Source organism: Lichenostomus cassidix, unplaced genomic scaffold (assembly GCF_008360975.1).
Source record: "Lichenostomus cassidix isolate B80296 unplaced genomic scaffold, HeHo_3.0 HiC_scaffold_39, whole genome shotgun sequence".
In the NCBI taxonomy this organism is placed as follows: Eukaryota; Metazoa; Chordata; class Aves; order Passeriformes; family Meliphagidae; genus Lichenostomus; species Lichenostomus cassidix.
In genome coordinates, this window is record NW_028147446.1 from 118,558 (window position 1) to 145,400 (window position 26,843).

At 62.3% G+C, this 26,843-nt stretch overlaps 3 protein-coding genes across 3 annotated transcripts in view; 2 read left to right on the forward strand and 1 right to left on the reverse strand.

Annotated features, from left to right (window-relative positions):
* The first annotated feature begins 2,840 nt into the window (after positions 1-2,840).
* Positions 2,841-5,044, forward strand: LOC146422594 (uncharacterized). Its single transcript, XM_085045763.1, has 4 exons — positions 2,841-2,930; positions 3,386-3,515; positions 4,227-4,360; positions 5,039-5,044. The coding sequence occupies exons 1-4, from the start codon at positions 2,892-2,894 to the stop codon at positions 5,042-5,044; spliced, it is 309 nt and encodes a 102-aa protein (XP_084901889.1). The 5' UTR covers positions 2,841-2,891.
* A 1,116-nt stretch (positions 5,045-6,160) lies between these two features.
* On the reverse strand, positions 6,161-7,647 carry PET100 (PET100 cytochrome c oxidase chaperone). The gene is made up of 4 exons (XM_085046089.1): positions 7,561-7,647; positions 7,094-7,180; positions 6,890-6,922; positions 6,161-6,268 (listed from the first exon to the last, which is right to left on the reverse strand). The coding sequence occupies exons 1-4, from the start codon at positions 7,645-7,647 to the stop codon at positions 6,209-6,211; spliced, it is 267 nt and encodes an 88-aa protein (XP_084902215.1). The 3' UTR covers positions 6,161-6,208.
* Positions 7,648-7,808: 161 nt separating this feature from the next.
* The window catches only part of XAB2 (XPA binding protein 2), a 30,810-nt gene continuing 11,775 nt past the window's right edge, over positions 7,809-26,843 (forward strand). The window contains exons 1-10 of the mRNA XM_085045806.1: positions 7,809-8,043; positions 9,342-9,490; positions 11,572-11,695; positions 12,693-12,890; positions 14,707-14,841; positions 18,743-18,907; positions 20,445-20,589; positions 22,006-22,157; positions 23,262-23,381; positions 24,628-24,759. Of these exons, the coding sequence (XP_084901932.1) occupies positions 7,810-8,043; positions 9,342-9,490; positions 11,572-11,695; positions 12,693-12,890; positions 14,707-14,841; positions 18,743-18,907; positions 20,445-20,589; positions 22,006-22,157; positions 23,262-23,381; positions 24,628-24,759 (1,554 nt within the window). The 5' untranslated portion in view covers position 7,809. The remainder of the gene's footprint in view (positions 8,044-9,341; positions 9,491-11,571; positions 11,696-12,692; positions 12,891-14,706; positions 14,842-18,742; positions 18,908-20,444; positions 20,590-22,005; positions 22,158-23,261; positions 23,382-24,627; positions 24,760-26,843) is intronic.

Genomic DNA, 26,843 nt, shown 5'->3' on the forward strand with positions numbered 1-26,843 from the left:
GAGGGGATGGGCGGACAGACAGACAGACAGACAGACAGGGCACCCCTCGGGCTGGGGTTGGCGGGAAGGAGATCCGGAGCTGCAGGGACCCTCCGGGACCCCCCGGGACCCTCCGGTACCGACCTGACAGCGAGCCGATCCGGCTGCCGCGACACCGCCGCGAAACGCCGTAAAGCGCGCCGAGGGGCGGGGCTAAGCCGCAGGGGGCGGGGCTTGGATGGAGGGGCGGGGCTACAGTCAGTTTGGCCACGCCCCTTCCCGAGGCCACGCCCCTGGGTGAAGCCGCTCGGGAGGGGACACGGGGGGACATTGTGGGGGGGACAGGGTGGGGACACAGGGGACAGCTGGTGACACGGGGGGAGGGGATGAGCCCCCCGCCCCTCCCCCCCCGGACACCTGGGCCGCCAGCTGGGGTGGGGGAGGGGCCCGAGCCCCAATGACGTCATGGGGTGGGTGACATCCCCCCCCTTCCCCACTGGGACCTGTGACACCCACTGGGACAGGGGTGACACCCGGGGGGACACAGGGGTCACTCCCCCTGTCACCCCATCCCGGCTGTGCCACTGTCACTGGTGTCACCTGGGTCCCCCCCGTGTCACTGGTGTCACCTGGGTCCCCCCTGTGTCACTGGTGTCACTTGGGTTCCCCCCTGTCACTGGTGTCACCTGGGTCCCCCCTGTCACTGGTGTCACCTGGGTCCCCCCCGTGTCACTGGTGTCACTTGTGCCACACAGGTCCCCTCTGTGTCCTCACCGTGTCACCCAGGTGCTCCCGTTTGTCCTGTGTCCCCTGTGCCACCATGGGCCCCTGCCGCCATGTGTCACCCTCCGTGTCCCCAAGGTCCTTGCTGTCCCTGTGTCCCCCCGGTGTGCTCACGATTCCAATGTCCCCAAGGTCCCCGTGTCCCACAGGGCCTCCCAATGTCCCCAACTCCCCACTGTCCTCATGTCTCCACAATGTCCCCAGGGTCCCCTGAGTGTCCCCAGGGTCTCCTGAGTGTCCCCAGGGTCCCCACGGCCCCAAAGTCTCCAGTGTCCACTCAGGGTCCCTAATGTCCCCACTGTCCCCATCCCACTCAATGTCCCCAGTCTCCCTCCAAAGGGACACAGGGGGACACTGGGGGACATGGGGAGGGACAGGGGACACGAGAGGACACCAGGGGACCCAGGAGGGACAGAGCGACCCCGGGGGTGGCACTGGGGGCCGGGGGTGACACTGCTGTCCCCAAGTCCTGGGGCGGTGGTGGGGGACAGGGGACAGGGGACAGGGGACACTGCAGGGACACACAGGGAGACAGAGGAGGAACCCCTGGCTCTGCTGTCCCCAAGGAATGGGGGACACTGGGGGACACTGAGGGACCCTGGAGGACACCGGGGAGCACTGGGGACACTGGTGACAGTGGGGTACGCCACGGGACACCCCTGGGACAGCAACAGGACACTGGGGGACACCAGGAGGTGACTGGGAGAGCACTGGGGGACACTGGGGGGGACTTGGGGACATTTGGGAGACACTGCTGGGGAGCTGAGGGACAATGGGGATAACTGGGGGACACTGGGGGACACTGGGGGACACTGGGGGACAGGGCAGGGAGGATACTGAGGGACACTGGGGACACTGGGGACACCGGGGGACACTGGGGACACTGGGGGACAGAGCAGGGAGGATACTGGGGGACACTGGGGATAACTGGGGACAATGGGGGACAGCGCAGAAGCCCTTGAGGACACTGGGGGACACTGGGGACACAGGGGGACACCCCCGGGGCAGTGACATGTGTGTCCCACATGTCCCCGGTGTCCCTGGCGAGTGTCCCCCGCTGTCCCCCCCGCGCGGGGTGGCGCTGGGGGATTTATGGGTGCAATTAAGAGCCATTTCGTTAATTGCTCGCCGCTGCCAGGGGGGATTGGGGACACGCGGGGGCGGCGGGGACACGGGGGGGACACGGGGGGGACACGCGGGGGCGGGGGGGACACGGGGGGGGACAGGGACGGGGGACACGGGAGGGACCCGCCCGCCCCCCCGAGGGGACCTGCGGCGACACCCACGGCACCCGCGGGGACCCCAAGGGGACAGCAGGGACCCCACGGAGGGTCACAGAGCCCACGGGGACAACGTGTCACCCACGGGGACCCCATGGAGACCCCAGAGCACCCACGGGGACACCACAGGAACCCCACGGCACCTTCTGGGGACCTCACAGCACCCACGGGACCCCACGGGACCCCCTCGTGGGAACCCCAGAACCCAGGGGACCTCAAAACACCCACGGGGACCTCACGGGGACCCCACAGCACCCAGGGACACTCGGAGTGTCCGCAGAGACATGTCCCCGGCACTGCCGGCCCTACAGCGCCCGTGGAGACCCCACAGCACCAGCGGGACCCCACGGGGACCCCACGGAACCCACCGGGACCCCACGGGGACCCCACGGCATACACAGGGACCCCACAGCACCACAGGGACCCCACAGCGGCCCCACAGACCCCACAGAACCCCCAGGGACCCCACAGAGCCCACGGCACTCACGGCACACGCATGACCCCACGGGGACCCCACAGCGACCCCAAAGCGACCCACAGGGACCCCAAAACACCCACGGGGACCCCAGAACACCCACAGCACCCAGGGGACCCCACGGAGCTCACGGGGACCCCAGAACACCCACAGCACGGGTGGGGACAGACACGCAGCACCCACGGGTGCCCCCCCGCGCTCCCAGGGTGCCTGCGTGTCCCCCGTGTCCCCTCCCGTGTCCCCTCCCCGCGTCCCCTCCCCGCGTCCCCTCCCCGCGTCCCCTCCCGTGTCCCCTCCCGTGTCCCCTCCCGTGTCCCCCACCCACCCACGCGGGCTATAAGAGGGGCCGCGGGGGTCTCTGTCACCCACCCGCGATGGCAGCCCCGGGGGGCACGGAGCCCGAGCGCGCGGCGGTGAGGGGGACAGCCGGGGGACAGCCGGGGGGACAGCAGGGGGACACCGGGGGGGGTTTGGGGGTCCCCAGCACTGAGGGGTCCCCACTTTCGGGGGGCACTGCTGGAGAGGGGAGGCCTGGGGGTCCCACGGAGGGGGTCGCAGGTCGGGGGGCTCTCAGGGGCGGTGGGTCCCCATTTCAGGGGGCTCTCGGGGTCCCCGTTTTGGGGGGGTGGGTCCCCATGTCGGGGGTCTCCCCGTTTCGGGGGTCCCGGAGCAGTGGGGGGTCTCTGCCTGGGGGGTTCCCCTTTAAAACGGGGGTCTCCCCATTTCGGGGGGTCCCGCTAACGGGGTGACCCCGCGGGGCAGTCTCGGGGGTCCCTCTTCCGGGGGGTCCCCATTTCGGGGGTCGGTCCCCATTTCGGGGGGTTCCCCGGAGCACGGGGGTCCCTGACGCGCTGTCGCTGTCCCCCAGGGGGGTCCCCCGGCCGAGGGGGGGTCCCCCACAGAGGGGGGCTCCCCGGAGCAGGAGGGATTCTTCTCGCTGCTGAGCTCCGTGCAGGGAACGCGAATGGATGAGCAGCGCTGCACGCTGGGGGGCTCGGGTGAGGGACAGGGACAGGGGACAGACAGGGGACAGGGGTGAGGGACAGGGGACAGGGGGACAGGGGGGACAGGGGGACACGGGGACAGGGGTGAGGGACAGGGGACAGGGGTGAGGGGACACAGGGGACAGGGGTGAGGGGACAGGGGGACAGGGGAGACAGGGTGAGGGGACAAGGCGACACGGGGGGACAGGGATGAGGGGACACGGCGACACGGGGGAATGACACGGGTGACGGGACATGGTGACACACGGGGTGCGGGGGAGGACACGGCGACACGGAGTGAGGCACGGGGGGATGCGGGTGAGGGGACACTGGGGGACATGCGGGGACATCACCTCGGGGGTTTGGGGGACACGGGTGGCACGTGGGTTTGGGGACCAGTGGGGGGACACGGGGGGCAACTCAGGGATCCCTGGGCGGGCAGGGGACTCCGTGGGTGACCCGGGGGTGACCGAGGGATGTCCCCACGCGTGACCCGGGATATCCGTGGGTGACCCGGGGGTGTCCGTGGGTGACCCGGGGATGTCCCCACGCGTGACCCGGGGGTGTCCGTGGGTGACATGGGGTGTCAGTGGGTGACCCAGGATGTCCCCACTCGTGACCCGGGGGTGTCCGTCGGTGACCCGGGGGTGTCCCCACGCGTGACCCGGGGGTGTCAGTGGGTGACCCGTCGATGTCCCCACGCGTGACCCGGGGATGTCCCGGCAGGCGGGGGAGGGGAGCCGCCCCCCCCCGAGCTGGCGTCGCTGCTGGACATGGTGGCGAGCTCGCAGGGCCGCAGGATGGACGAGCAGCGGCTGAACGTGCCCAGGCTGCCCGGCTTCGGCTCGGGGGGGACACAGGTGACACCGCGGGGACACCGGGGGACACCGGCACGGGGGGGCTTTGGCAAGGGGGGGGCATGGGAGGTGACACCAGGGGGATGTGGCACAGGGGTGGCACTGGGGGTGGCACTGATGAGTATGCGGGGACACCAGGGGTGGCACTGGGGGGACTTTGGCACGGGAGGGACACCGGGGGTGGCACCAGGGGGGTGGCACTGGCACAGGGGTGGCTTTGGCACGGGGGTGGCACAGGGGGGACACCGGGGCACTTTGGCATGTGGGGGACACTGGGGGTGGCACTGGGAGGACTTTGGCACGGGGGTGGCACTGCGGGTGGCAGCGGGTGGCACTGGCACAGGGGTGGCACCGGGGGGATACCGGGGGGACACCGGGGGTGGCTCTGGCACGGGGGGGACAGTGGGGGTGGCATGGGGGGATTTGGCATGGAGGGGACACCAGGGGTGGCACCGGGGGTGGCACTGGGAGTGGCTTTGGCACGGGGGTGTCACCGGGGGTGTCACTGGCATGGAGGGGACACCAGAGGTGGCTCTGGACAGCGATGGGGACAGCCAGGGCGGGTGGCACTTTGGGCACCAAGGGGGGGGTGGATGGCCAAGGTGGGACACCCGCTGGGGTTTGGGTGACCTTGGGGACACCCAGAGCCCCCCCTGAGTGCCCCTCCCCCCTCTCCCGCAGGACTGACCCCCCGGAGCCACCGACTGTCCCCTGCTGTCCCCCACGGTGTCACCTCTGTCACCTCCCCCCCGCTGTGTCACCACCCTCCAATAAACACCACCAGCACTTGGGGCCTGTGACACCCGCGGGGCCTTGGGGACACGGGTGGCACCGGGGGGTGGCACTGGGGGACAAAGGACACCGCCGGGGGTGGCACTGGGGGACAAAGGACACTGGCGGGGGGTGGCACCAAGGGACACTCACAGCACTCGGGTGACACTGAGGGACACAGGACACCCGTCGGGGTGGCACCAGGGGACACCGAGCGGCCCCGGGTGGCACTAGGGGACAGCCCTGCCAGCCCTGGGGACACCCCGTGGGCAGTGCCAGCCGTTTATTGGGGTTGGGGACAGCCGCGGGTGGCACGTGTCCCTCAGGGCCAGTGACAGTGACACAAGTCCCTCACGTGTCCCACACATGTCCCACACGTGTCCCTCGTGTCCCCACGTCACCAGCCAGCGCAGGGACACGGGGACAGCCACGTGGCTCCAGTGCCACCCGCGGTGGTGGCATCAGGTGGGGACACGTGTCCCTTGTGCCACCGACACGGGACGAGATGTGGCCACATGTCCCCTGTGCCACCAACACGGTCACGGGGATGCCATCGTCTGCTGGCACGTGTCACCTCTGTCACCAACACTGTCACAGGGACGCCATTGGCTGCTGGCACGTGTCACCTCTGTCACCAATATCGTCACTCAACGCTGTCACCATGTGGCTTCGGTGACAGGACGTGGCCAAGTGTCCTCTGTGTCACCAACGCTGTCACAGCGATGGCACCAGGCTGTCCCCAGTGTCCCCTCTGTCACCAACAGAGCCACAGCGATGGCACCAGGCTGTCCCCAGTGTCCCCTCTGTCACCAACAGCTGGTGTGACGGTGCAGCCACATGTCCCCTCTGTCACCAGCCCGGCTGGCACGGTGTGCTCAGGGTGACAGGACGCTGTGACATCTCTGTCACCACCACGGCCACAGCGCGGCCACGTCGAGAGCCTCGTGTCCCTTTTGTCACTGCTGTGTCCCCTCTGTCACCGCCGTGTCCCGCAGGTGGCAGTGTGTCCCTTTTGTCACCGCTGTGTCCCCTCTGTCACGCCGTGTCCCGCAGGTGGCAGTGTGTCTGTCCCCTGTCCCCTCAGGCCTGTGTCCCTTTCCCCTCCCGCAGTCGCTCCTTCAGCTCGGCGATGGCTCTGCGCTGTGGGGACACCGATGGGGACAGGGACATTGACAGGGACAGGGGACATTGACAGGGACAGGGACAGGGATGGGGACAAGGACAGGGGACATTGACAGGGCCAGGGGACACGGATAGGGGACAGGGGACAGGGGGTCAGGAGTCAGGGACAGGGGACAAGGGACAGTGATCAGGGCCAGGGGACATTGACAGGGACAGGGGACAAGGGGTCAGGGACAGGGCCATGTGACACAGCCACAGAGTCAGGGGACAGCATGGACACAGCAGGACACAGGCTGTCCCCTGGCTGTCCCCTGGCTGTCCCCTGGCTGTCCTCCCTCTCCCCCCCCCAGGGGACATCAGGGGACACTGAGGGAGCCTTGGGGACATCGTGAGGGACATTGCTGGGGACACTGCGGGGGGAGGCTGGAGATGCTGGGGACACTGGGGGATGTTGGGGACACCTTGGGGACACTTGGAAGGGACGTTGGGGACACTGGGGGGATGCTGGGGACACACTGGTGACATCGGGAGGGTGCTGGGGAGTCACTGGGGACACCGAGAGGGACATGGGGACACTCTGGGGACACTCTGGGGACACTCTGGGGACAGCTGGGGACAGCAGGGGACAGCCAGTCTCACCCGTTCAGGATCATCCGGCGGGAAAATCTCCCTCTGGAAAGAGAGCAGGTGAGGGGAGGTGACCCGGGGGGACATCGAGGTGTCCCCAGGGTGTCCCCAGGGTGTCCCCAAGGTGTCCCCAGGGTGTCCCCAAGGTGTCCCCAAGGTGTCCCCAGGGTGTCCCCAGGGTGTCCCCAAGGTGTCCCCAGGGTGTCCCCTCCCCACCTTGCGGTCGATCACGTGCCGCTGGAAGAACTCGGCCTGGTTGGAGATCCAGAACACGCCGACCGGGAAGGACAGGTAGACGAACATCTGTCACAGTGTCACCTGTGTCACTTGTGTCACCTCCCGTGTCACCTGTGCCACCCTCCTGTCACCCCCGGCCGGGAAGGACAGGTACAGGAGCACCTGGCACAGTGTCCCCTCCTGCCACCTGTCACCTTTGGTGTCCCCAGCCCCGCCCGGGGTGTCACACCGCTGTCCCCAGTGTCCCCAGTGTCCCCAGTGCCACCCGCCGCTGTCCCTCCCCACTGTCCCCAAGGCCAACCTCCGTTATTGACCCTCTTACTGCCCCCAGCTACCCCCCGAGGCGCCCCAGCTGCCCCCCGGCCCCGCTATTGTCCCGAACTGTCCCGTTATTGTCCCCAAACTGTCCCCAAACTGTCCCCAGCTGTCCCCAGCCGCCTCCTCACCCTCAGGATCTCCAGCTTCACCCCCATGGCCGCTCCCGTCCGCCTCGCTTCCGCCTCCTCCCGCCCCGCAACACCGCGGCAGCCCATTGGCCGCGCCACCAGCACCGCCGCAGCCTATTGGCTGAGAAAGGGCAGAGTAGGCGGGGCGAAAGCCTGTCGAGCCAATGAGAATCGGGCACGGGCGGGGCGGAAGTGGGGTTTGAAGTGGCGCCGGAAGTGAGGGCAGCGCGCCGGAAGTGCAGCGGGGAGATGGCGGCGGCGGAGGGGCAGATGGCGGAGCGGGAGGAGCCGCCGGGAGAGGAACCGGGAGCGGAACCGGGGCCGGGAGCGGAACCGGAGCCGGGAGCGGGGCACGGAGCGATGGCGGAGCACGGAGCGATGGCGGAAGCGGGGCCTGAGGCGGCGCCGGGAGCGGGAGCGCAGCCGGAGGCCTCAGCGCGGCCCGGAGCGGCAGCAGGCCCGGAGCGGCCCGAGCTGTGCTTTGTGAGTGCGGCCCGAGCGTGCTGCTGGCACCAGAACTGTCCCCTGCTGTCCCCTCCTGTCCCCAGCCCTGTCCCCTGCTGTCCCCAGCACTGTCCCTGTCCCCAGCCCTGTCCCCTCCTGTCCCCAGCCCTGTCGCTGTCCCCGGTTTCCTGTCCCGGATCTTGTCCCCAGCCCGTTCACACCCCCCGGTTCCTGTCCCCTCCTGTCCCCTCCAGTGTCCATGTCCCCAGCCCCTCCCACGGCCACCTGGTTGTGTCCCTGTCCCCTTTCCTGTCCCCTTTCCTGTCCCCTCTCATGTCCCCATGTCACTGTCCCCTCTCCTGACCTGTTATCCCAATCATTTCCCACCTCTGGGTCCCCGCTGTCCCCTGTCCCTGTCACACGATGTCCCTGTCACACGATGTCCCTGTCACCTGTCCCTGTCACCTGTCCCTGTCACCCCCTGTCCCTGTCACCCCATCGCTGTGTCCTCTTGCTGTCACTGTCCCTTGTCCCTGTCCTTCACTCTGTCCCCTCGCTCTGTCCCTGTCACCCCCTGGTTCTGTCCCCTTCCCATCCTGGTCCCTTTGTCCTCCTCCGTGCTGTCCCCTGACTGTCCCCATGTCCCCTGACTGTCCCCATGTGTCCCCAGGAGAACGAGAAAATGCAGCACGAGGAGAAGCTGTCCCTGCCTCTGTCCCCTGTGTCCCCTGTCCCCATGTCCCCCTAGGAGGATGAGGAGGAGCTGTCCCTGCCCGTGTCCCCTGTCCCCTGACCATGTCCCTGTCCCCATGTCCTCTTAGGGGGACGAGGAGGAGCTGTCCCTGTGTCCCCTGTCCCCTGCCTGTCCCCATTTGTCCCCAGGAGGAGGAGGAGGAGGTGCAGCACGAGGAGGAGCTGTCCCTGTTGGTGTCCCCATGTCCCCTGACTGTCCCCATGTCCCCATGTCCCTGTTTGTCCCCAGGAGGAGGAGGAGGTGCAGCACGAGGAGGAGCTGCTCAGGAACCCCTGACTGTCCCCTGACTGTCCCCATGTCCCCATGTGTGTCCCCAGGAGGAGGAGGAGGTGCAGCACGAGGAGGAGCTGTCCCTGTTGGTGTCCCCATGTCCCCTGACTGTCCCCATTTGTCCCCAGGAGGAGGAGGAGGTGCAGCACGAGGAGGAGCTGTCCCTGCCTGTGTCCCCTGACTGTCCCCTGACTGTCCCCATTTGTGTCCCCATGTCCCCAGGAGGAGGAGGAGGTGCAGCACGAGGAGGAGCTGTCCCTGTTGGTGTCCCCATGTCCCCTGACTGTCCCCATTTGTGTCCCCATGTCCCCAGGAGGAGGAGGAGGTGCAGCACGAGGAGGAGCTGCTCAGGAACCCGTTCTCGGTGCGCGGTTGGCTGCGCTACGCCCAGGCCAGGCAGAGAGGGCCGCGGCCGCGCCTCAACCAGATCTACGAGAGAGCCCTGCGCGAGCTGCCCGGCAGGTGACACCTGGGGGGACATGGGGACACCGGGGGAACATGGGGACACCTAGGATGTGCCTGAGGGGCACCTGAGCACACTTGGGGACACCTGAGATACACCTGGGGACACCTGGGATACAACTGGGGGGACATGGGGACAGCTGGGGGACATGGGCACACCTGGGGGGACATGGGGACACCTGGGGGGACCTGGGGGGGGGCCTGGGACACACCTGGGGGGACCTGGGATACACCTGGGGACACCTGGGGACAGCTGGGATAAGCCTGGGGGGACACCTGGGATATGCCTGAGGGGCACCTGAGCACACCTGGGGACAGCTGGGAGACACCTGGGGACACCTGGGATAAGCCTGAGGGGCACCTGGGGACACCTGGGGACACTGGGGGACACCTGGGGACACCTGGGATGTGCCTGAGGGGCACCTGAGCACACCTGGGGACACTGGAGGGGCACCTGAGCACACCTGGGGACAGCTGGGGGGTAGCTGGGGGGTGTCTAGGGTACCTGGGCATACCTGGGATACACCTGGGGGGACATGGGGACACCGGGGGACATCTGGGACATGCTTGAGGGGCACCTGGGGACACCTGAGGGGCACCTGAGCACACCTGGAGACAGCTGGGGGGTGTCTGGGGCACCTGGGCATAGCTAGGATAAAGCTGGGGGGACAGGGGGACACCTGGGGACAGCACAGGTGCACGTGGGGGGAGCTGGGGACACCTGGGGACACTGGAGGGGCACCTGGGATGTGCCTGAGGGGCACCTGAGCACACCTGGGGACAGCTGGGGGTAGCTGGGGGGTGTTTGGGGCACCTGGGCATAGCTGGGATACACCTGGGGGGACATGGGGACACCTGGGGACACTGGGGGGGCACCTGGGATACACCTGGGGGGACATGGGGACACCTGGGGACAGCACAGGTGCACCTGAGGGGAGCTGGGGACACCTGGGGACACTGGGGAGGCACCTGGGATACACCCGGGGGGACATGGGGACACCTGGAGACAGCAGAGGTGCACCTGGGATACACCTGGGGACACCTGGGGGACACCGGGGGACACCTGGGGGTCACCTGGGATATGCCTGAGGGGCACCTGGGGACACCTGGGGACACCTGGGGGGACCTGGGATACACCTGGGGACAGCTGGGGGGTAGCTGGGGGTGTCTAGGGCACCTGGACATACCTGGAGGCAGCTGGGGGGACATGGGGACATGTGGGGACACTGGGGGAGCACCTGGGAGACACCTGAGGGGCATCTGAGCACACTTGGGGACACCTGGGATACACCAGGGGGGACATGGGGACACCTGGGGACAGCAGAGGTGCACCTGGGATACACCTGGGGACACGTCATGGCGACCCCTGTGCCCCCCAGGTGTGTCCCAGGGACCTTTGGGGACTCACCTGGGCGTGTTTGGGGACACCTGGAATACACCTGGGGACACCTGGGGGACACAGGGACACCTCAGTGCCTTGGTGTGGGCAGGGGGCAGTGGGGACCTGCTCTGTCCCCTCGTGGGTGACAGGGACAGGAGGTGGCAGGGGTGGCCCAGGTGACGGGTGACACGTGTGACAGGGGTGGCACAGTGACAGGGGTGGCACAGGTGACAGGGGTGGCACAGGTGACAAAGGTGGCACAGTGACAGGGGTGGCACAGGTGACAGGGGTGGCACAGTGACAGGGGTGGCACAGGTGACAAAGGTGGCACAGTGACAGGGGTGGCACAGGTGACATTAGTGACAGGGTGGCAGTGGCAGCCAGGTGACAGAGGGTGCCTCAGGTGACCTGCAGCAGTGCCAGGCACAGGTGACAGGGTGGCACAGATGCCGGGGGTGTCCCCAGGAGTGTCAGGTGGCCCTGGTGATAGCGCTGTCCCCTCCCCAGCTACAAGCTCTGGTACCAGTGTCCCTAGGGGTGTCCCCGGGGGTGTCAGGTGTCCCCAGGGGTGTCCCTAGGGTGTCAGGTGTCCCTGGTGACACCGCTGTCCCCTCCCCAGCTACAAGCTCTGGTACCAGTGTCCCCAGGGATGTCCCCAGGGTGCCAGGTGTCCCTGGTGACACCGCTGTCCCCTCCCCAGCTACAAGCTCTGGTACCAGTACCTGCGGCAGCGCCGGGCTCAGGTCAAAGGTCGCTGTCCCGCTGACCCTGCCTTCGAGGAGGCCAACGCTGTCCACGAGAGGGCGCTGGTGTTCATGCACAAGGTCAGGGACACGGGGACACTGTGGGGACATTGTGGGGACATGGGAGGGACGCGGGGGGATGGCGGGGTGTGGAGGGACATGGGGACACTGTGGGGACAACAGGGACACGGGGGGAGATGGCGGGGTGTGGAGGGACATGGGGACAGTAGGGACAAGGGGGATGGCGGGGTGTGGAGGGACATGGGGACAAGTAGGGACACGGGGGGATGGCAGGGTGTGGAGGGACATGGGGACACTGGGGACACGGGGGGATGGCAGGGTGTGGGGACATGGGAGACTGGGGACATGGGGGATGGCGGGGTGTGGAGGACATGGGGACATTGTGGGGACACGGGGGATGGCGGGGTGTGGAGGGACATGGGGACAACAGGGACACGGGGATGGCAGGGTGTGGGGGACATGGGGACACTGCGGACACAGGGGGATGGCAGGGTGTGGAGGGACATGGGGACACTGCGGGGACATGGGGGGATGGCGGGGTGTGGAGGGACATGGGGACATCGTGGGGACATTGTGGGGACATGGGGGGATGGCGGGATGTGGAGGGACATGGGGACATTGTGGGGACACTGTGGGGACACTGCAGGGACATGGGGGGGATGGCAGGGTGTGGAGGGACATGGGGACAACAGGGACAAGGGGGGAGGAGATGTGGGGACATGGGGACTCGGGGGACATGTGGGGCACAGGGGACATGAGGGGACATGAGATTGGGGACATGGGAGGGACTGGGGACATGGGGGAGCACGGGGAACAGGGGAGGACAAGGGGCTGGAGGACATGGGGACATGAGGGTGACACGGGGATGTCACGTGACACAGGAGACACGGGGACACCCCGCATGGCCCTATGTCCCTGTCACCCCGTGTCCCCAGTGCTGCGGGTCCAGCTGGAGTAATGCCAGCTCCTGGCCGAGCAGGGCCAGATCCTGGGACCCCCCAGTGTCCCCAATGTCCCCCAATGTCCCCCAATGTCCCCTGTCCCCCATGTCCTGCAGATGCCGCGGATCTGGATGGATTACTGCCAGTTCCTGGCGGAGCAGGGCCGGATCACGCGGACGCGCCGGACGTTTGACCGCGCGCTGCGGGCACTGCCCATCACCCAGCACCGCCGCCTGTGGCCGCAGTACCTCAGCTTCGTGCGCAAACACCCGCTGCCCGAGACCGCCGTGAGGGTGTACCGGCGGTTCCTCAAGGTGGGACACCTGGGGACACCTGGGGACACCTGGGGACACCTGGGGACAGGGACACACACACACACCTGGGGACAGGGACACACACACACAAACACCCACTGCCCGAGACTGCTGTGAGAGTGTACCGGCGCTTCCTCAAGGTGGGACACACCTGGGGACACACCTGGGGACACCTGGGGACACACACAAACACACCTGGGGACACCTGGGGACACACCTGGGGACACCTGGGGACAGGGACACACACACACATGAGCACCCGCTGCCCGAGACTGCCGTGAGGGTGTACTGGCGATTCCTCAAGGTGGGACACACCTGGGGACACCTGGGGACACACACACACCTGGGGACACCTGGGGACACACACACACCCGGGGACAGGGACACTCACACACACACAAACACCCTCTGCCCGAGACCGCCGTGAGCGTGTACCGGCGCTTCCTCAAGGTGGGACACACCTGGGGACACACCTGGGGACAGGGAGACACACCTGGGGACACCTGGGGACAGGGAGACACACCTGGGGGGACACACACACACACCTGGGGACAGGGACACACACACACCTGGGGACACACACACACACAAACACCCTCTGCCTGAGACTGCCGTCAGGGTGTACCAGCGATTCCTCAAGGTGGGACACCTGGGGACACACCTGGGGACACACACACACACACCTGGGGACAGGGACACACACACACTTGGGGACACCTGGGGACACACACAGACACACACCCTCTGCCTGAGACCACCGTGAGGGTGTACTGGCGGTTCCTCAAGGTGGGACACACCTGGGGACACCTGGGGACAGGGACACTCACACTTGGGGGGACACACACACCTGAGGACACACACACACCTGGGGACAGGGACACACACACACACAAACACCCACTGCCCAAGACTGCTGTGAGGGTGTACCGGTGATTCGTCATGGTGGGACACCTGGGGACACACCTGGGGACACACCTGGGGACACACCTGGGGACACACACACACCTGGGGACACCTGGGGACAGGCACACACACACCTGGGGACACACACACACACACACAAACACCCACTGCCTGAGACTGCCGTCAGGGTGTACCGGCGGTTCCTCAAGGTGGGACACGTGGGGACACACACACACACCTGGGGACACACCTGGGGACAGGGACACACACCTGGGGACACACCTGGGGACAGGGACACACACCTGGGGACACCTGGGGACACACACACACACCTGGGGACACCTGGGGACAGGGACACACACCTGGGGACACCTGGGGACACACACACACACCTGGGGACACCTGGGGACAAGGACACACCAGGGGTGTCACCCTGGGGCAGTGGCACAGCCCAGGACAGGGAAACACCTGGCAGTGTCACCTTGGGGCGATGGCTGGACACCTGTGTGTCCAGGTGGCACTGGAGGGGTTCAGGTGACACCGAGGTGACCCAGGTGACCCCGAGGTGACCCAGGTGACCCCGAGGTGACCCAGGTGACACTGAGGTGATCCTGCTGTCCCCAGCTGTTCTCTGAGGAGGCGGAGCAGTACATGGGGATTCAGGTGACAGTGTGGGGGTTCAGGTGACACTGAGGTGACCCAGGTGACCCCAAGGTGACACTGCTGTCCCCAGCTGTGCCCCGAGGAGGCGGAGCAGTACATGGGGGTTCAGGTGACACTGGGGGGGTTCAGGTGACACCCAGGTGACACTGATGTGACACTCCTGTCCCCAGCTGTGCCCCGAGGAGGCGGAGCAGTACATGGGGGTTCAGGTGACACTGAGGTGACACTGAGGTGGCTCTCCTGTCCCCAGCTGTGCCCTGAGGAGGCCGAGCAGTACGTGTCCTACCTGCGCTCGGTGGGTCGGCTGGACGAGGCTGCTCAGGTTCTCGCCAGGCTGGTCAACGACGAGCGCTTCGTGTCCCGCGAGGGCAAGTCCAACTACCAGGTGGGCCTGGGGACAATGGGGACACTGGGGACACCTGGGGGGCATCTGGGAACACCTAGGGAGGCACCTGGGGACACCTGGGGGGCACTGGGGACACTGGGGATACCTGGGGAGGCACTTGGGGACACATGGGGGACACCTGGGGACACCTGGGGCACCTGGGAATACCTGGGGATACCTGGGGGGCACCTGGAGACACCTGGGAGAAACCTGGGATGCACAGGGTATGTGGGAGGCACCTGGGGGGTACTGGGGACACCTGGGGGGTACTGGGGACACCTGGGGAGGCACCTGGGGACACCTGGGGGAACTGTGGGGAGACCTGGGGGGCCCAGGACCCCTGGGGGACACCTGGGGAGGCACCTGGGGACACCTGGGGGGCACTGGGGAGACCTGGGTGGCACAGGACCCCTGGGGGACACCTGGGGAGGCACCTGGGGATACCTGGGGGGCACCTGGGGACACTGTGAGGACACCTGGGGAGGCACTGGGGGCACCTGGGGACACTTGGGGTGGGGCACAGGGTATCTGGGAGGCACCTGGGGGGCACTGGGGACAGCTGGGGACACTGGGGACGCCTGGGGGACACCTGGGGACACTGTGAGGACACCCGGGGGGCATTGGGGACACTGGGGATACCTGGGGGACACCTGGGGACAACTGGGGGACACCAGGGACACATGGAGAGGCACCTGGGGACATCTGGAGGGCACTGTGGGGACACCTGGGGGACACTGGGGACACCTGGGGAGGCACCTTGGGATACCTGGGGACACCTGGGAGACACCTGGTGGGGCACAGGGTATCTAGGAGGCACCTGGGGACACCTGGGGGGCACTGGGGACACTTGGGGACACCTGGGGTGGCACCTGGGAGGGGTTGGGAGGGAGCACAGAGCACAGGTGGTGACAGGAGGGATACCCTGGACAGCTGGAGGAGTAGCTGGGGGGTGAGGAGGGGTTGGGGGATCCTGGGCAGTGCTGAGGGGTCCTGGAGGGTGATTTGGGGTAGTTTTGGGGTGATTTGGGGTAGTTTTGGGGTGATTTGGGGTAGTTTTGGGGGAGTTTTGGGGTGATTTGGGGTCCCTAACCCCTGTTTTTCCTGTCCCAGCTGTGGCAGGAGCTCTGTGAGCTGCTCTCGCAGCACCTGGGGCAGTTTTGGGGTGGTTTGGGGTGGTTTTGGGGTGATTAGGGGCAGTTTTGGGGCAGTTTCAGGGTCTCTAACCCCCATTTCCCCTCTCCCAGCTGTGGCAGGAGCTGTGTGAGCTGCTCTCGCAGCACCCTGGGGCAGTTTTGGGGCAGTTTTGGGGTGATTTGGGGCAGTTTCAGGGTCTCTAACCCTCGTTTCTCCTCTCCCCAGCTGTGGCAGGAGCTCTGTGAACTCCTCTCGCAGCACCCTGGGGCAGTTTTGGGGCAGTTTTAGGGTGATTTGGGGCAGTTTTGGGGCAGTGTTAGGGTCTCTAACCCCTGTTTCCCATCCCCAGCTGTGGCAGGAGCTGTGTGAGCTGCTCTCCCAGCACCCTGGGGCAGTTTTGGGGCAGTTTTGGGGTGATTTGGGGCAGTTTTAGGGTCTCTAACCCCCATTTCCCATCCCCAGCTGTGGCAGGAGCTCTGTGAGCTGCTCTCCCAGCACCCTGGGGCAGTTTTGGGGTGATTTGGGGCAGTTTTGGGGTGATTTGGGGCAGTTTTGGGGTCTCTAACCCTCGTTTCTCCTCTCCCCAGCTATGGCAGGAGCTCTGTGAACTCCTCTCGCAGCACCCTGGGGCAGTTTTGGGGCAGTTTTGGGGCGATTTGGGGCAGTTTCAGGATCTCTAACGCCATTTCTCCTCTCCCAGCTATGGCAGGAACTCTGTGAGCTGCTCTCGCAGCACCCTGGGGTGGTTTCAGGGTGATTTGGGGCAGTTTTGGGGTGATTTGGGGCAGTTTTGGGGCAGTTTCAGGGTCTCTAACCCCATTTCTCCTGTCCCCAGCTCTGGCAGGAGCTGTGTGAGCTGCTCTCCCAGCACCCTGGGGCAGTTTCAGGGTGATTTGGGCAGTTTTGGGGCAGTTTCAGGGTCTCTAACCCCTGTTTCTCGTCCCCAGCTATGGCAGGAGCTGTGTGAACTCCTCTTGCAGCACCCTGGGGTGATTTGGAGCAGTTTTGGGGTGATTTGGGGCAGTTTTGGGGTGGTTTGGGGTGATTTGGGGCAGTTTTGGGGTGATTTAGGGCAGTTTTAGGGTCTCTAACCCCATTTCCCCTCTCCCAGCTGTGGCAGGAGCTGTGTGAACTCCTCTCCCAGCACCCTGGGGCAGTTTTGGGGTGATTTGGGGTAGTTTTAGGGTGATTTGGGGCAGTTTCAGGGTCTCTAACCCCGTTTTTGTTGTCCCCAGGTGTGGCAGGAGCTCTGTGAACTCCTCTCACAGCACCCTGGGGCAGTTTTAGGGCAGTTTCAGGGTCTCTAACCCCATTTGTGTTGTCTCTAGCTATGGCAAGAACTCTGTGAGCTGCTCTCGCAGCACCCTGGGGCAGTTTAGGGGCAGTTTTAGGGTCTTAACCCCATTTCCCCTCTCCCAGTTGTGGCAGGAACTCTGTGAGCTCCTCTCCCAGCACCCTGGGGCAGTTTAGGGGCAGTTTTAGGGCAGTTTTGGGGCAGTTTTGGGGTGATTTGGGGCAGTTTTGGGGTGATTTGGGGCAGTTTTGGGGCGGTTTTGGGGTCTCTAACCCCATTTCTGTTGTCCCCAGCTGTGGCAGGAGCTGTGTGAACTCCTCTCCCAGCGCCCTGGGGCATTTTTGTGGTGATTTGGGGCAGTTTTGGGGCGGTTTTGGGGTGATTTGGGGTCTCTAACCCCTGTTTCTCTCCTCCCCAGCTCTGGCAGGACCTCTGTGAGCTCCTCTCGCAGCACCCTGGGGCAGTTTTGGGGTGATTTGGGGTCTCTAAGCCCTGTTTCTCTCCTCCCCAGCTCTGGCAGGAGCTGTGTGAACTCCTCTCCCAGCGCCCTGGGGCAGTTTTGGGGCAGTTTCAGGGTCTCTAACCCCATTTCCCCTCTCCCAGCTGTGGCAGGAGCTGTGTGAACTCCTCTCCCAGCACTCTGGGGTGATTTGGGGCAGTGTTAGGGCAGTTTTGGGGTGATTTGGGGTCTCTAACCCCTGTTTCTCTCCTCCCCAGCTGTGGCAGGAACTCTGTGAGCTCCTCTCGCAGCACCCTGGGGCAGTTTTGGGGTGGTTTAGGGCAGTTTTGGGGCAGTTTTGGGGTGATTTGGGGCAGTTTCCGGGTCTCTAACCCCATTTCTCATCCCCAGCTGTGGCAGGAACTCTGTGAACTCCTCTCCCAGCACCCTGGGGCAGTTTTGGGGTGATTTAGGGTCTCTAACCCCTGTTTCTCTCCTCCCCAGCTATGGCAGGAGCTGTGTGAGCTGCTCTCGCAGCACCCTGGGGCAGTTTTGGGGTGGTTTAGGGCAGTTTTGGGGTGATTTGGGGCAGTTTTGGGGCAGTTTCAGGGTCTCTAACCCCTGTTTCTCTCCTCCCCAGCTGTGGCAGGAGCTGTGTGAGCTGCTCTCGCAGCACCCTGGGGCAGTTTTGGGGTGACTTGGGGCAGTTTTGGGGTGATTTGGGGCAGTTTCAGGGTCTCTAACCCCAGTTTCTCCCCTCCCCAGCTGTGGCAGGAACTCTGTGAGCTCCTCTTGCAGCACCCTGGGGCAGTTTTGGGGTGATTTGGGGCAGTTTTGGGGTGATTTGGAGCAGTTTTGGGGTGATTTGGAGCAGTTTTAGGGCAGTTTCAGGGTCTCTAACCCCCATTTCCCCTCCCCAGCTGTGGCAGGAGCTGTGTGAACTCCTCTCGCAGCACCCTGGGGTGATTTGGGGCAGTTTCAGGGTGATTTGGGGCAGTTTCAGGGTCTCTAACCCCAGTTTCTCTCCTCCCCAGCTGTGGCAGGAGCTGTGTGAACTCCTCTCGCAGCACCCTGACCGCGTGCGCTCGCTGGACGCCGGGGGAATCATCCGCGGAGGTCTCACGCGCTTCACCGACCAGCGCGGGCGCCTCTGGGGAGCTCTGGCCGATTGCTACGTGCGCTGCGGCCACCTCGAGAAGGTGACACTGCTGTCCCCTCCCCGGCACCCCTGGGAGTGACAGACACCCCCTGGGACAGGCTGACACCCCTGGGAGTGACTGACACCCGTGGGGACATAGTGACACCCCTGGGACAGAGTGATGTTTTTGGGGACAGTGATACACCCTGGGGAGAGAGTGACACCCCTGGGAGTGGCTGACAGCCCTGGGGACAGAGTGACACCCCTGGGACACAGTGACACCCCTGGGACAGAGTGATGCCCCTGGGGACAGAGTGATGTTTTTGGGGACAGTGATACACCCTGGGGACAGGCTGACACCCCTGGGAGTGACTGACACCCGTGGGGACAGAGTGACACCTCCTGGGACAGAGTGATGTCTTTGGGGACAGAGTGACATCTCTGGGGTCAGGCTGACACCCCTGGGACAGAGTGACACCCCTGGAACAGAGTGACACCCCTGGGAATGACAGATGCCCCCCGGTACAGACTGACATCTTTGGGGTCAGAGTGACATCTGTGGGACAGACTGCCACACCCTGGTACAGAGTGACACCCCCGGGAACAGAGTGACACCCCTGGGGACAGACTGACCATCCTTACTTCCTGTTTCTTTTAACTGTCCCCTGTCCCTAGTGCTGTCCGTGTCCCTGTCTGTGTCCCCTGTCCCTGTCCCAGGCTGGGGATGTGCACAAGGAGCCCATGATGTCCCTGTCCCCATCCCTGTCCCCTGTGTCCCCAGCCCTGTGACGTGTACAAGGAGGCTGTGCAGACTGTGCTGACCCCAATCCCATATCCCAATCCCAATTCTTATCCCAATCCCAATGTTTATCCCGATGTTTATCCCGTTCCAGGCCCAGGGTGTTTATGAAGAAGTCGTTCAGACAGTGCTGATCCCAAATCCCAAATCCCAATCCCAAATCCCAATCCCAGTTTTTCTCCCGATGTTTATCCCGTTCCAGGCCCGGGATGTGTACGAGGAGGCTGTGCAGAGCGTGATGACCCCAAATCCCAATCCAAAATCCTATTTTTATCCCGTTGCAGGCCTGGAATGTGTATGAGAAAGCCATGCTGACCCCAAATCCCAGTTTTTATCCCGTGTTTGTCCCGTTCCAGGCCCGGGATGTGTACGAGGAAGCCGTGCAGACCGTGCTGATCCCAAATCCCAATCCCCATGTTTATCCCAAATTCCAATCCCAATGTTTATCCTAAATCCCAAATTCTGATGTTTATCCCGTTCCAGGCGCGGGATGTGTACGAGGAGGCCGTGCAGACGGTGATGACCCCAAATCCCAATGTTTATCCCAATGTTTATCCCAATGTTTATCCCAATGTTTATCCCAATGTTTATCCCAATGTTTATCCCGTGTTTATCCCGTTCCAGGCACGGGATGTGTACGAGGAGGCCGTGCAGACTGTGATGACCCCAAATCCCAATGTTTATCCCAATGTTTATCCCGTGTTTATCCCGTTCCAGGCGCGGGATGTGTACGAGGAGGCCATGCAGACGGTGATGACCCCAAATCCCAATCCCAAATCCCATTTTTATCCCGTTCCAGGCGCGGGATGTGTACGAGGAGGCCGTGCAGACGGTGATGACCGTCAGGGATTTCACGCAGGTGTTCGACAGCTACGCGCGCTTCGAGGAGAGCGTCATCGGCGCCCTGCTGGACACCCAGGCGCAGCTGGGGCGGGGACAGGACGGTGGGTCAGGGACCCCGAAACCCTGGGGACACCCCAGCATCCAGGGGGAATCCCAAAAATCAGGGGGAATCCCAAAACCCAGGAGGAATCTCAAAAATCCATGGGGGAATTCCAAAAATCCATGGGGGAAATCCCAAAATCCATGGGGAATCCCAAAAACCAGGGGGAAATCCCAAAAATCCTGGGGGAATCTCAAAATCCATGGGGGAATCCCAAAATCCATGGGGGAAATCCCAAAATTCAAGAGGGATCCCAAAAACCAGGGGGAATCCCAAAATCCATGAGGGAATTCCAAAAATCCATGGGGAAACCCAAAAATCCAGGGGGAATCTCAAAATCCAGGGGCGAAATCCCAAAAATCCATGGAGAAATCCCAGAATCTGGGGGGCAGCCCAAAAATCCAGGGAATCCCAAAACCCAGGAGGAAATCCTAAAAATCCATGGAGAAATCCCAAAATCCTGGAGGGAACCCAAAATCCATGGGGGAATCCCAAAAATCTATGGGAAACCCCAAAACTTGGGGGAAATCCCAAAACCCCGTGGGTGTCCCAAAAGGGCAGCCTGGGGGCAAGGAGAGCATTATTGGTGACACGCCGGCATGTGTCCTTGTCACCCTGTCCCCAGCACGAGGGGTCCTGAAGCCCCCTGGTGTCCCTCATGTCCCCAAGCCCTGTGACATCCCTGATCCCCCTGTGTCCCCAACAGCTGTGACATCCCTGTGTCCCCATGTCCCCAGTGTCCCTGTGACCCCCTGTGTCCCCACGGTCCCCTGACCCGCCAGTGTCCCCTGAGCCCTGTGACCCCTCTGTGACCCCCCGATGTCCCCGGTGTCCCCTGATGCCCCAATGTCCCTGTGACCCCTCTGTGACGCCCCGATGTCCCCCCGATGTCCCCAGTGTCCCCTGACCCCCCGATGTCCCCACAGAGGAGGTGGAGCTGGAGCTGCTCCTGACATGCTTGGGGCACCTGATGGCCGTGTGCCTGGGGTGTCCCCATGTCCCTGTGACCCCCCTGTGTCCCCTGACCCCCCTGTGTCCACAATGTCCCTGTGACCCCCAGTGTCCCCTGAGCCCCCTGTGTCTGCCATGTCCCCAATGTCCCCTGACCCGCCAGTGTCCCCTGATCCCTGTGACCCCCCGATATCTCTGTGACCCCCCGATGTCCTCAGCGTCCCCTGACCCCTGTGACCCCCCCAATGTCCCTGTGACGCCCCTGTGACCCCGCGATGTCCCCAGTGTCCCCTGACCCCCCAGTGTCCCCTGATCCCTGTGACCCGCCGATGTCCCCATTGTCCCCTGACCCCCCTGTGTCCACCATGTCCCCAGTGTCCCCTGACCCCCCGATGTCCCTGTGACCCCCCGGTGTCCCCTGACCCTCCGATGTCCCATTGTCCCCTGACTCCCGCTGTCCCCGCAGAGGAGGTGGAGCTGGAGCTGCGCCTGGCGCGCTTCGAGCGGCTGATGTCGCGGCGCCCCCTGCTGCTCAACAGCGTCCTCCTGCGGCAGAACCCGCACAACGTGCACGAGTGGCACAAGAGGGTGGCACTGCACCAGGGACAGCCCGACAAGGTGAGGGGACAGCCCGACAAGGTGAGGGGACACCCCGAGGGGAGGGGACAGCCCGAGGGGAGGGACACCCAGGGAAGGTGGGGACAGGGGAGGAAACGTGGGTGGCTGCAGGGGACACCTGGGGACATCGGGGGGGGTGGATGGTGGGGGGACTTGGCAGTGACACCGCAGTGACCGTGCTGTCCCCTCCATGTCCCCCTCCATGTCCCCTCCATGTCCCCCTCCATGTCCCCCACATCCCTCATTTCTCCATGTCCTGGTTTCTCTTACTGTCCCCGTGTCCCCTGTATCCCCCTGTGTCACCCTGTGTCCCCTGTGCCTGTTGCTGCCCCCCCACACTGTCCCTGTGTCCCCCATGTCCTGTGGCCGTTGCTGTCCCCATGTCCCCTCTGTGGCTGTTGCTGTCCCCATGTCCCCTGCGCCTGCTGCTGTCCCCTCCTTGTCCCCTGTGTGTGTTTCTGTCCCTTATGTCCCCCCATGTCCCCTGTGCCTGTCGCTGTCCCCCTGTGGCCGTTGCTGTCCCTGTGTCCCCTATGTCCCTCCATGTCCCCTGTGTCCATCGCTGACCCTGTGTCCCCTATGTCCCTCCATGTCCCCTGTGTCCATCACTGACCCCGTGTCCCCTCTGTCCATCGCTGTCCCCACGTCCCCCATATCCTCCCATGTCCCCTGTGTCCGTTGCTGTCCCCATGTCCCCCTGTGTCCCCTGTGTCCATTACTGTTCCCCCGTGTCCCCTGTGTCATTTCTGTCCCCATGTCCCCTGTGTCCATTGCCATCCCCATGTCCCCTGTGTCTACTGATCACCCTGTGTCCCCATGTCCCCCCGTCCCTTGTGCCTGCTGCTGTCCCCATGTCCTCTGTGCCTGTCACTGTCCCTATGTCCCTATTGTCCCCCGGTGTCCCCTGTGCCTGTCGCTGTCCCCTTGTCCCCTGTGCCTGTCACTGTCCCCATGTCCCCTGTGTCTGTCGCTGTCCCCGTGTGTCCCCTGTGTCTGTTACTGTCCCTATGTCCCTATTGTCTCCCGGTGTCCCCTGTCCCTGTCCCCATGTCCCCTGTCCCTGTCCCCATCCCCGTGTCCCCTGTCGCTGTCCCGGTGTCACAGATCATCCAGACGTTCACTGAGGCAGTTCGCACGGTGGATCCGCAGCGCGCCACCGGCCGTCCCCACGAGCTCTGGGTGGCCTTTGCGCGCTTCTACGAGGACAACGGGCAGCTGGATGACGTGAGTGACACCCCTGGGTGGCACCCTGAACCCTGAGTGACACCCTGAAACCCTGAGTGACACCTCTGGGTGACACCCTGAACCATGAGTGACACCTCTGAGTGACACCCCGAACCATGAGTGACACCCCTGAGTGACACCCCAAACCCTGAGTGACACCCCTGGGTGACACCCCAAACCCTGAGTGACACCCCAAAACCATGAGTGACACCCTGAAACCCTGAGTGACACCTCTGAGTGACACCCCAAACCCTGAGTGACACCCCTGAGTGACACCCTGAAACCCTGAGTGACACCCCTGAGTGACACCCTGAACCATGAGTGACACCCCTGAGTGACACCCCAAACCCTGAGTGACACCCCTGAGTGACACCCCGAACCATGAGTGACACCCCAACACCCGAGTGACACCCCTGGGTGACACCCCAACACCTGAGTGACACCACAATACCCGAGTGACACCCCAAAACCATGAGTGACACCTCTGAGTGACACCCCAAACCCTGAGTGACACCCCAAACCCTGAGTGACACCCCAGACCCTGACTGTGCCCCCCAGGCCTGGTCCTCTCTGTCCCCACATGTCCCCCTGTGACCCTCTCTCCTGTCCCTGTCCCCAGACCAGGTCTGTCCTGTCTCGGGCCACACGGGTGAGGTTCCTGTCCCCCTGTGACACCCCTGTCCCCTGTCTCATGTCCCTGTGACCCACCCTGTCCCCGTCCCAGGCCTCGTCCATCCTGTGTCCCTGTGACCCCCCCATCTCTGTCCCTATTCCTGTCACTGTCCCCTGTGCCTCTGGGACCCTCCTGTCCCTGTCGCTGTCCCCAGGCCAGGTCCATCCTGTCCCCCTCTGACCTCCTGTCCCTGTCCCTGTCCCTGTCCCTGTCCCTGTCCCCCTGTGATACTCGTGTCCCTGTTCCATGTCCCCCTGTGACCCTCCTGTCCCTGTCCCTGTCCCCAGGCCTGGTCCATCCTGTCCAGAGCCACCCGGGTGAGGTTCCTGTCCCCCTGTGACACCCTGTCCCTCTCCCCTGTCCCCCTGTGATACTCGTGTCCCTGTCCCCTGTCCCCCTGTGACCCCTGTCCCTGTCACTGTCCCTGTCCCTGTCTCCCTGTGATACTCCTGTCCCTGTCCCCTGTCCCCCTGTGACCCCTGTCCCTGTCCCCAGGCCAGGTCCATCCTGTCCCCCTGTGACCCCCCTGTCCCTGTCCCCCTGTGACACTCCTGTCCCTGTCCTTGTCCCCAGGCCAGGTCCATCCTGTCCAGAGCCACCCGGGTGAGGTTCAAGCGCGTGGAGGATTTGGCTGCAGTTTGGTGTGAATTTGGCGAGTTGGAGCTTCGGCACCAGCGGCACCAGGAGGCTCTGCGGGTGCTGCGGGTGAGGGAATGGGGGAAATATCCTAAACATGGGGAAATATCCTAAACATGGGGAAAATATCCTAAACATGGGAAATCCTAAAAATGGGGGAAATATCCTAAACATGGGGAAAAGATCCTAAACATGGGGGAAATATCCTAAACATGGGGAAAATATCCTAAACATGGGAAATCCGAAACATGGGGAAAATATCCTAAACATGGGGAAAATATCCTAAACATGGGGAAAATATCCTAAACATGGGGAGAATATCCTAAAAACGGGGAAAATATCCTAAACATGGGGAAAATATCCTAAACATGGGGAAAATATCTTCAAAATGGGGAAAATATCCTAAAAATGGGGAAAATATCCTAAACATGGGGGAAATATCCTAAACATGGGGAAAATATCCTAAACATGGGGAAAATATCCTAAAAATGGGGAAAATATCCTAAAAATGGGGAAAATATCCTAAAAATGGGGAAAATATCCTAAACATGGGGAAAATATCCTAAAAATGGGGAAAACATCCTAAACATGGGGAAAATATCCTAAACATGGGGAAAATATCCTAAACATGGGGAAAATATCCTAAACATGGGGAAAATATCCTAAACATGGGGAAAATATCCTAAACATGGGGAAAATATCCTAAACATGGGGAAAATATCCTAAACATGGGGAAAATATCCTAAACATGGGAAATCCTAAACATGGGGAAAATATCCTAAACATGGGGAAAAGATCCTAAACATGGGGAAATATCCTAAACGTGGGGAAAATATCCTAAACATGGGGAAAATATCCTAAACATGGGGAAAATATCCTAAACATGGGGAAAATATCCTAAACATGGGGAAAATATCCTAAACATGGGGAAAATATCCTAAAAATGGGGAAAATATCCTAAACATGGGGAAAATATCCTAAACATGGGAAATCCTAAACATGGGGAAAATATCCTAAACATGGGGAAAAGATCCTAAACATGGGGAGAATATCCTAAACATGGGGAAAATATCCTAAACATGGGAAATCCTAAACATGGGGAAAATATCCTAAACATGGGGAAAAGATCCTAAACATGGGGAGAATATCCTAAACATGGGGAAAATATCCTAAACATGGGAAATCCTAAACATGGGGAAAATATCCTAAACATGGGGAAAAGATCCTAAACATGGGGAGAATATCCTAAACATGGGGAAAATATCCTAAACATGGGAAATCCTAAACATGGGGAAAATATCCTAAACATGGGGAAAAGATCCTAAACATGGGGAGAATATCCTAAACATGGGGAAAATATCCTAAACATGGGGAAAACATCCTAAACATGGGGAAAATATCCTAAACATGGGGAAAACATCCTAAACATGGGGAAAATATCCTAAACATGGGGAAAAGATCCTAAACATGGGGAAATATCCTAAACATGGGAAATCCTAAACGTGGGGAAAATATCCTAAACATGGGAAATCCTAAACATGGGGAAAAGATCCTAAATATGGGGAAAATATCCTAAACATGGGGAAAATATCCTAAACATGGGGAAAATATCCTAAACATGGGGAAAATATCCTAAACATGGGGAAATATCCTAAACATGGGGAAAATATCCTAAACATGGGGAAAATATCCTAAACATGGGGAAAATATCCTAAACATGGGGAAAATATCCTAAACATGGGGAAAACATCCTAAACATGGGGAAAGGATCCTAAACATGGGGAAAATATCCTAAACATGGGGAGAATATCCTAAACATGGGGAAAATATCCTAAAAATGGGGAGATCTGAGATTTGGGGAACCCTGAAAATGGGGAAATCCTAAAAATGAGGAGATCCTAAAAATGGGGAATCCTAAAAATGGGGAGATCCTAGAAATGGGGAGATCCTAGAAATGGGGAATCCTAAAAATGGGGAAATCCTAAAAATGGGAAATCCTAAAAATGGGGAGATCCTAAAAATGGGGAAATCCTAAAAATGGGGAAATCTGAGATTTTGGAAACCCTAAAAATGGGGGAATCCTAAAAATGGGGAGAGCTGAGATTTGGGAAATCCCAAAAATGGGGAAATCTGAGATTTGGGAAACCCTGAAA